This window comes from Electrophorus electricus, chromosome 22 (assembly GCF_041902795.1).
Source record: "Electrophorus electricus isolate QZ-2024a chromosome 22, ASM4190279v1, whole genome shotgun sequence".
In the NCBI taxonomy this organism is placed as follows: domain Eukaryota; kingdom Metazoa; phylum Chordata; class Actinopteri; order Gymnotiformes; family Gymnotidae; genus Electrophorus; species Electrophorus electricus.
In genome coordinates, this window is record NC_137518.1 from 11,570,483 (window position 1) to 11,580,380 (window position 9,898).

The window sequence follows — 9,898 nt, forward strand, 5'->3', positions numbered from 1 at the left end:
GAAAGAATTTCATCCAGTTTTATTTCATTTTAGATTTAGATTTAGATTTAGATAAAAGTGTGTTCTAGGTGTGTGAATGATATAGGGCTCTGTTCAGTTTGTGTATGGCTTCTGACCAGAAGCTGTTCTTAATCTGAAACATCTCCCAGTGGGCAGCAGATCACACAGGTGATGTCCTGGGTGGGTGTGCTGTTTTACTGAGGCCGTGATCAGCCAGTGATCCGGGCGATGAGCCCCTGAACAGCTTCTGTCTGCTGTTGCTTCCCCACACTGAGATGCAGAACATCACCACTCTGGAGCAGAGGTAGAAGATACCAGCAGCTTCTCTGTTCAGGAAATAGAGTCCGCTGTGTCTTCTTGACTACTTCGGTGGTGGTCTAGGCAGATGGGTTGTGAGATTCTCAGGTCAGTGACCAGTCTGCCTGGTATGACCATGTTAAAGGTAGAGCTGAAGTCTATAACGTGTACCCTCACGTATTTCCCATGGTATTCAAGGTGTGATGGTGCAGTGTGTAGAGTAGAGGTGATGACATCATCTGTAGACAAACTGGTGAGGGCCGAATGTGGGATGTGCAGGGCCAGCCTCTTAAAACCCTTAATGACTGAAGTGAGTGCAATCAGACGGTAATCGCCGAGGCTACTGAGACTGATGGTCTTTTTTGGCAGACTTCAGGCAGGGTGGGGTGATGGAGTGGGACAGGCTGAGGATCTTTGTGAAGTCTTCTGAGAGCTGGTCTGCACACACCATCAGGATTGGCAGCTACTGCTCTGAGCACACGTCTCACCTCATGTTCCTGTACAGGGGGAAAGTGGCTATTAGAGGTTGGTGGAGGTAGAATATCTGTCTCCACAGTCTTCACCTCAGAGTCGGCAGCGAAACAATTAATTTACTGTCTTTAGTTCTTCCGGGGTTTCCTATTTTAATCAGTCTTGGACTGATCCCAGTTTAGGCAATGGAGCAAAAAAGAAATCGCCAGATCTTTGCTTTCGCTTTGAAAATCGCATTGCTTGCCCTCTAAAAACCACACCACGTACCCCAGCATCACGTTGGACGCGTCATCGATCAACGTCAGGACGTAGTGCGTGGAGGAGGAAGTTGTTGTACGGACAGAACGTGATGTAAACGCCTCTGGACGAGCCGAAATGTGAGAAGGGGATCCCAGACCAAATCATTAATTTAACATTTACTTTCAGATGATTATGGATTGAGCCTTTTTGGATCTGTCGGTGCTGTTAAGTTTACGTGGCGGATCATCTGTAGCCCAAACAGTAGAAGAGTTTTGTCGTAATGGTATTTTAAAGATATTACTCTTATAAGGAGGCAATAATTGGAGCTTAACTTGGCTAGCAGTGGGCTGGAAATGTTATTTGCATTTAGCAAGCTGGGATGGTTAGTAAAACTATACCTGTAAAATTGCCTGACTTTTAGTTTTCTGTGCGTTAGCTACCGTTGTGCTGCATGTGTTGATGGATTTGGGCAGCTAGGCTAGGACAGCGTTAGCCGCACAGCTGCCACGATGTTGGGAACATCAGGGATTCCAGTCATGCATTATTTAGTGGTGGTGGGTAACTAACCCCAACCCTGTCCGAGCCGTCAGAGTGCTTCATGTTTCCTCACAGTTCCTAGTGGGCTGTGTCTCTGTGATTAAATGTTCTAGTTTGACCAGTGGTGTTAAATAATGACACTTTGGCGCAGTCTGTCGTAACTAGCGTAGCACCCTAGCTAGTGTGGGACGTTTGCCTGGTGCTATAGCGCTAACCCTAACACAACCTAGGTTAACGTTACCGTAATGGTGACCCCTGACCCTCTAACTGACCTTAGGCATGACGTTAACTTGTCCAACAACTGAATGGTGACGTAGGACAGTGCTGGATATTGGCATTAAGTTCTGATACGACTTCCAGTTAGGATGGGTCGGCAAAAGGGAAAAGCCATTCCTCCTGCCGGTAACTGAGACGTATCGATTATCTATCATCTGTGCGCACTACTACAAGCCGTTAAAAGGCCTTTGCCGTCTTTAGGGATGTCCTGAGCTCTATTTTGGAAATATCTGAAAAACATCCCGGTTCGTTCTGTTAAATTGTATCGACATGGCGAATACCGGGTTCGGCTTGTATGCCCGGATCGCCGAGGTGGGTCCGGTGTTGCCGGTCCTGGCGCGGTCCAACTCGTCGCCCTCGGACAGCGAGATGAAGGGCTGCGCGAATGGCGACCTAATGGACTCATTCGGCATTTTCCTGCAAGGCCTGCTGGCAGTGGTAGCCTTCAGCACCCTTATGCGTAAGTTCACCTGCTTGAAGGTGCTTTGGTTCGGGATTACGCTGCACATGTGTCATGTTTGTATCGTGATCATTACCAAATCGACAGCTTGTATAAGACCCCAAACTCACGTCTGCCAAATGGTCTGTTTTCTCTACAAAAGGGAGGAAGCTAACATGACCACAAAGTATCATTTGAATGAGATTGTTCTGTGTCTGTGTGTACGTAAACTTTAACCAGCCTCACACTCCTAACAGCCAAAGAATCAGGCCAAACACAATTTCAAGCACACTTCCACAAGCTGTGGGCCTCAAATTACCCAAACCAATATAAGCACAGGACACGATCTTGCCGCCTCTACATGGTCAATAACACACTTATGGCTGCACTATGTGTAATGCTCACATTATTGGAATCATAATTGTATTAGAATTGTGGAGTGCCTGGAATGTAGAACAATCACTTACTTGAGTAAAAGTTTGAGTAACACGAGTCTGTAGCATGTGAAGTGCTGAGAAGTATGCTGTGATACCTTGATCTATAAAGGCGGCAGAGGTCATCTAACAGCCTGTGTGCGTGTGTGTAACTCTAACCTAGTGCATGTGTTGGTAGTGCAGGAAAGACTTGTTTATCTTCAGAGAAGTAAAGCCCACATGTACACCTCTTGCCCTTTCTGTTGTGTTTAAAGATTGAACCAGGCGCTTGTTTTAAAGTGCAGCGCCTGTAAGCCCTCAGACGAGCCATGTTTTGCCGACCCAGCCTGAGACAGTATGAACCATCCAACACTCGCTGTTGTGTGATGTGTATTCTTATGTCCTGTAACAACTGTCCTGTCCACAGGCTGCAGTTTCCAGCAGTTGCACAGATCTTGGACAGGACGTTGTGAACTGGAGGCAAACTGGCAAATACATTTTTTTTTGCCAGTGACCAAGTTGTCAGTCTACAGGAGACATTTTAGATTTCAGAGCTGGTTCTGGGTGCCCCCTCACCCTCTTTTGTGTGGGGAGAACTGGAGCAGGGCTAAGCTGCAGAATTTCAGCGGTGACACAAAAACAAATGACTGTTGTCAGAAACAGCTGGCGCTTTATGTATTACCGCCGCTGTCATTTACAGTGAGTGTGGTTGGGGTTACTGTAATACAGATGAGACATAAGTGATGGAATGACCCTATTGTACTGGTAGGATTAGCCCTAACCCAGTGTGTAGCCCACTACTGTACTGGTAGGGTTAACCCTAACCCAGTGTGTAGCCCACTATTGTACTGGTAGGGTTAACCCTAACCCAGTGTGTAGCCCACTACTGTACTGGTAGGATTAGCCCTAACCCAGTGTGTAGCCCACTACTGTACTGGTAGGGTTAACCCTAACCCAGTGTGTAGCCCACTACTGTACTGGTAGGGTTAACCTTAACCCAGTGTGTAGCCCACTACTGTACTGGTAGGATTAGCCCTAACCCAGTGTGTAGCCCACTACTGTACTGGTAGGGTTAACACTAATCCAGCACTACTGTACTGGTCACTGGTACTGATACTTTGTTTTCACATTCTTCTCTTTCTGTCTCTCCACCACAGTGAAACGCTTCAGAGAACCAAAACATGAACGCCGTCCCTGGAGAATCTGGTAACATGTCCACTGTTTTATGTACTTTGAGAAACTCTTCTGCACTCTGGTACTGTAGGATGGCTCGGCCCAGCGTAGAGGCGGTGCTGTAGGATGGCTCGGCCCAGCGTAGAGGCGGTGCTGTAGGATGGCTCGGCCCAGCGTAGAGGCGGTGCTGTAGGATGGCTCGGCCCAGCGTAGATGCGGTGCAGTGGGATGGTTCGGCCCAGCGTAGAGGCGGTGCTGTGGGATGGCTCGGCCCAGCGTAGAGGCGGTGCTGTGGGTTGGCTCGGCCCAGCGTAGAGGCGGTGCTGTGGGATGGCTCGGCCCAGCGTAGAGGCGGTGCTGTGGGATGGCTCGGCCCAGCGTAGAGGCGGTGCTGTGGGATGGCTCGGCCCAGCGTAGAGGCGGTGCTGTGGGATGGCTCGGCCCAGCGTAGAGGCGGTGCTGTGGGATGGCTCGGCCCAGCGTAGAGGCGGTGCTGTGGGATGGCTCGGCCCAGCGTAGAGGCGGTGCTGTGGGATGGCTCGGCCCAGCGTAGAGGCGGTGCTGTGGGATGGCTCGGCCCAGCGTAGAGGCGGTGCTGTGGGATGGCTCGGCCCAGCGTAGAGGTTGATATTGGCATTTCAACGTTTATCTTGTGTACCTGCATTGTATTAACTATAATGAGTAAAAAATTACTGGAAACTTTAAAACAGCTATTCGCTCTTTCTTAGTTCAACTGCCTGTGTGTCCGTGCCAATAATTTACTTCCCTCAAGCAATGGTGAAAAAATGAGTTTGGTGTTAAATGCCATAGACATCGTGCCAGTCTATCCACAAAGTTCACATTTAGTGAGCCCAGGGATCACATCTGATCTGTGTAGAGGTCATGAGGCACATGACTGATGTAGCTGGGAGAGACTTTAGAGTTCAGGCTTGGGGTTAGGGTTTAGGGGTTATGGTTTAGGGGTTGAGGTTAGGTATTGGGTGTTTTTGGGTGTGCTATTGCTTTTATGCTGAACTGTCTTTGTGTCCTTTCCTGGCGTAACCTGTGTTCCAGACTCTCTGTAGCGCCATCTACTGGTTAGGTAACAGATAACCATGACCAGGTGAGTGTTAACCAGGTCTCCTCCTCCTCGTTACTTTGCCCCCAGGTTTCTGGACACCTCCAAACAGGCCATTGGGATGCTGTTCATTCACTTTGCCAACGTCTACCTGTCGGACCTTACAGAAGAGGATCCGTGTTCACTGTGAGTCCTGGCACCGCTGTTGTCTGTGGCTCGGGTTGACGTGTGACCCTTCTCCGAGGGCCCTTCTCTGAGTGTGAAAGTTTTGAGATGGTGACTTCTGTGTCATGACCCCCAGATACCTTATCAACTTCCTGTTGGATGCCAGTGTGGGTATGTTGGTGATCTATGGTGGCGTGAGGGCTGTCAGTGCCGTGGTGGAGTGGCGGCAGTGGGACTCGCTGCGCTTCGGGGAGTACGGTAAGGATCCACTGTCCCCGCGCAGCCTGGCCGTGGGAATACGTCCACAATCCCAGCCTGGCGTAGCCCGGCTGGCGTTCCGTGGCGGTGTGTGTCTGGGGTGGTAATGGTGGTCTGTTGTTGGATTAACTTCTGGTAGAAATGTAGTTGAATTCTGTGTATTGGGGGAATGTCCTGTCTGGAGAATGCCGAGACTGGAATGCTCGTAATCAGGATCACATTGCCAACCTCGCCAGCTCAGCTCAGCTCCGCGCCGTTACAGCCGAACTGTTTTATGATTATTGCGTTCCAAATGGAGTGAGGAAATAAAACCTCTTTTTAATAGAATGTCTAATATTTACAGCATGTACCTGATTCTTTTATCCAAAGCGACTTACAATTATGACTGAACACAACTTGAGTAATTGAGGGATAGGGTCTTGCTCAGGGGCCCAACACTGGCAACCTGGCAGTGGTGGGACAGGAACTGGCAACCTTCTGATTACAAATCAAGTACATTAACCACTGAGCGTGTGCTCAGTACCTTAACTACTGAGACGCTACAGACACATGTACGTGTACACACACAGCCCCCCCCCCCCCCCCCCCCCCCGAGCCACTACTGCGCTTAGTGGTGCTGTTGTTGACGTAATACATATATAAACAAAGTCCTTTTTTTTGTGCATATTTGTGATTTCTTGTGTGCGCGCGCGTGTGTAGGAGAGCCTGTACAGTGCATGTCCTGGGCGGGTCAGTGTGCGCTCTACATTCTCATCATGATCTTTGAGAAGGTCGTCATCGTCCTGGTTCTGCTGCTCCCCCAGTGGAAGAAGGTCAGTAGTGGAGGAGGTCGGGTTCTGGAGCTCTTCTCCTCCCGAGACTCCTCACACCATCGCATTAGTGGTTTTATAAATCAGAAGCGGTGTTATGTCCCTGATGTCATGGTCCTGACAGTCCCATTGTCCTGTTTTGGTTCGTGCGCCTTGTAGCTGGCTCTGCTGAACCCGATCACAAACCCCCACCTGGAGCTCGCTGTCGTCATGCTAATCGTGCCGTTCTTCGTAAACGTAAGTGACAGTAGCAGGTCTGTTCGGTCCGCAAGGACGGAACACGTATTGCTGCTCTCTGTGGACCCTCTCAGCCTGTCTCAGCGTCGCTTTGCCACTCTCCGATAGTGGCAGAATGCTCGCTCTCCAGTGTCAGATAGTGGCCCACTCTCTCTGTATGTGTTTGCCTGTTGTAACGTATCAGCAGGACTCCACTGCCCTGCACGTCTCACCCTGAACGCTGTGTGCTAGTCCTGCAGACGGACGTTACGATGCTGAAATCAACAGGTCCTAAAGGCTGCTGTGAACAGTCTTTGTTGATTACACACCAGAGTAGTGTTAACAAAACAAAAACACATTTTATGCAACAGAAAATGTCAATTGCCTTAAAAATGGCTTATTTTCAATAATTTGGCAGCCAATTCTTTAATTCCAAAATCTTAATTTAGCTCTTAATAGTTACTAACTCTAGTTGTTTTGACATGTTAAATAACTCAAAGTACAAACCTGTAATAAGACACGTTTGTATTCTGAGTTAAGAGCTTTTTACCCCTGCTGTCCTGTGGCGGTTTGGTTGGGGCGTCCAAGTCTTGCCCCTGCACAGAAGACCGGACTGAGGGAGGCTCACAGAGACCAAGAGGAGGAAGAGCTGTGGAGTGTAAGCCCACTCACCTGTGTGTGTGTGGGTGGGTGGGTGTGGCAGGCCCTGATGTTCTGGGTGGTGGATAACTTCCTGATGAAGAAGAGCCGAACCAAAGCCAAGCTGGAGGAGCGTGAGGCAGCCGACGGCTCACGTGGGAACAGCAGAGTGCGCTACAGACGTGCCCTCTCCCACGATGAATCTGAGTCAGAGGTGAGCACTCGCTCTCTGACTCGCTTCATACAGTCATTAGCTTGTGAAAAGTTTGAAGACTGCTTTGCTGCAGTACATAGTGCGATGTGTGGGTGTGTTGTAGGTTTTCCTGTCTAATGAAACACAGTGTGATCTGCGTGTCCTTTTTGTTTATCAACAATCTGTGTGGGAGCGTAGCGGTGTGGGAGTTTAACGGTGGGAGCACTTTTTGCTTCTTGAACTTAATGATCAGCTGGTGTAATAACAGAAGGTGCCCTCCCCCCCCTCCCCCCCCAGATCCTGTTCTCTGCGGATGACGAAATGGATGACTCGGACGCTGACGAGGACTCGCGCCGCATCACAGGCCTCAAGCCTGTAAAGAAAAAGAAGCATCGTCTGGGCATCCCTGTCTGAGGGCACCAGACGCAGGGGCTCGCTTGTCTACCTCACTCACTCGGCCCTGTTACCCCCTGCTGGTCACAGAGAGCAGCGTGGGGGCTCGGTGCACAAGACCAGCCACACCCCTCCATGCTGGAGTCAGCACTTCGTCTTCGTCGTGGACATGCTCTTCATCATCCTCATCAAGAACTGTATGAACTGTGATGTAGGATTAAACACAAAGCAAAAAACCCCACGATGTCACCATGGAGACGTCTCCGCCTCTTTTCTGTTTTCTCATGACCTCTTTCCAAATGTTTGTACTGGTACACTCGCACGTTGTGAGCTTTAATACGATTGATGAGGGACAGATTCTGGACCTCCTTTAGAAAGAAGCAGTGGACATCATATAGAGGTGTGTGTGTGTGTGTTTGTGTGTCTGTGTGCTGGGGAACTGGACATGTGTGTGGCTTAACCCTATAGTCACATACTGTATAACTCGCAAACCTGTTGTAATGGCAGCTGAGTCTGGATGTTCTTTTAACAGGAACAGGGAGCAGCAGAATGTCAGCATATCCCCCCCAACACACCCAGCACATCCACCTACCCAACACACCCACCCAACCTTCCACTGTTTCTGTTCTCATTACTACATTGTCCTTTGTCACTGATGTCAGAATTGTCATCATATGTACAAATAATACAACTGCTGAACATGGACTTGGCGATAGCAGTCGTTAGGGCAGAGGTTCAGAGGATGAGCTCAGGAAAAACAGAGCTGTGTAATAGGAACAGTTTCTCAGCTACCTGTACCCTCCCTGTTTGACTAAACAGTGTTTTGAAACACCAAGGCTGGGAAGAACAGGCATTTAAACTTGAGTACTTCAGGCTCTTCTGTTTCGTGTCATGAAAACTCCGTGGCTTGCTGTATTCTGAACTGTCAGCTGTGTAATATTGTTTTTTTATGCCTCAGTGGTCACGTGCATCTGTGTTTTTGTGTCACTGCTGTATGCCTGGTTGCGGGGAGCCTTTCGTGTGTCTGTCTGCATTCGCGGGGTTTTGTCAGTCTGTGTTAACCTAGGTAGGGTTCCTCACTCTTTTGCACAAGTCTCTATCACTGTGGTGATTCACTGCCCCCTTAACTGAAGAAAACCCTCTCAAAGGCTTTTGGGGTTCTTTCTGTTCCTCTTTTCTCGTTTATGCGTGTAACTATTGGCGCTCTGTAGCTGTGTTTTTGTGTCCTAACCCTGTTTTACATGTTTCCTTAATATTAAGGCTCAGTTGGAAGTAGGGTTGCAGTACTTCAGAACTGTCGAGCATTTTCTGTGATGAAGCACATGGTACTTTAACGGGGAGCGTGTGCAACATGCCTTCTCTGTAGCACAGGGCTGCCAGCTCTACTCAGCTTCTCTACATTATTTTCCTCTGTGTGGCCAGAGGACATTGGAACAAGTGAGGTAAGAAGCAGACGCTGCATCCTGCAAGAAAGCTGTGGCGTTGTCTAACAGGCGGACTAACAGTAGCTTCGTGTGGCCGGTCTACTCATTTACCAAAACAATTACTGTGATGATTTTTACAGCGCTGATGAACTATGGCAATAGATGAAATGAAACCTCCGTCATTTTGGGAGAGTTGGCAGGTATCAAAACAGAAAACGGAGCGGTAGCTTCAGTATTCGATTTAACTAGATAATTTCAATTACTGACAAATAACTTGCATTATCATTATATATGCTTTTCCAATAAAAAACCTAAAGTACTAATTCACTGCATTCGTTTTTTTATCAACAGTTTGAGTATGGCGCATTGTCTTCTCAACCACGTTGCGTATAATACAGAAAATACAAGCAAAGCTTATTCCCTGACCGGGAATCGAACCCGGGCCGCGGCGGTGAGAGCGCCGAATCCTGACCACTAGACCACCAGGGATGTCCGAAAGCGCCTGGACTCAGAAAATAGACACGCACCCTTCCGACTTCGGCTGCTTTACCCGGCTGGTGTGTCGGGATGGATAGAATTGCACTGCATGTATTAGGTGTTCCTGTATAATCTCAGATTACAGCAGGGGAAACACTAACTACTAGAAATGTCCAGCAGAGCGTGAAGCGAAGACTAAGAGGAACATTTAATGTGATGTGAAATAGTGGTTAAGACACTACTGAGCAGCCCTCTCACGTGCAAGGACTGTCTGGTTTTGTGGTCGTTTTCTTTGCTGAATGAGTACGTTTTGTGCAATTGCAACACGGTTTGAAATACAATTCCCAGATTTCTTTACAGCTGCATGAGTCGACCACCTCTAGCGATGAAATATGTGAACATAAAACTGAAACGAAGGTTA

General features: G+C 48.6%; 1 protein-coding gene and 1 non-coding gene across 3 annotated transcripts; one reads left to right on the plus strand and one right to left on the minus strand.

The window, feature by feature from the left end:
* The first annotated feature begins 1,083 nt into the window (after positions 1 to 1,083).
* On the plus strand, positions 1,084 to 8,533 carry stimate (STIM activating enhance). 2 transcript variants are annotated; one of them, XM_081705747.1, is made up of 8 exons: positions 1,084 to 2,281; positions 3,831 to 3,879; positions 4,994 to 5,089; positions 5,205 to 5,239; positions 6,026 to 6,138; positions 6,295 to 6,372; positions 7,055 to 7,204; positions 7,481 to 8,533. In XM_081705747.1, the coding sequence occupies exons 1-8, from the start codon at positions 2,092 to 2,094 to the stop codon at positions 7,595 to 7,597; spliced, it is 828 nt and encodes a 275-aa protein (XP_081561873.1). In that variant the 5' UTR covers positions 1,084 to 2,091; the 3' UTR covers positions 7,598 to 8,533. The 2 variants fall into 2 exon arrangements, with proteins under 2 accessions (XP_081561873.1, XP_026888343.2); XM_027032542.3 differs by having other exon boundaries at positions 1,086 to 2,281; positions 5,205 to 5,326.
* Positions 8,534 to 9,417: 884 nt separating this feature from the next.
* On the minus strand, positions 9,418 to 9,489 carry trnae-cuc (transfer RNA glutamic acid (anticodon CUC)). Its single transcript has one exon. It is a non-coding gene; the product is annotated as a tRNA-Glu (tRNA).
* Positions 9,490 to 9,898: the final 409 nt, after the last annotated feature.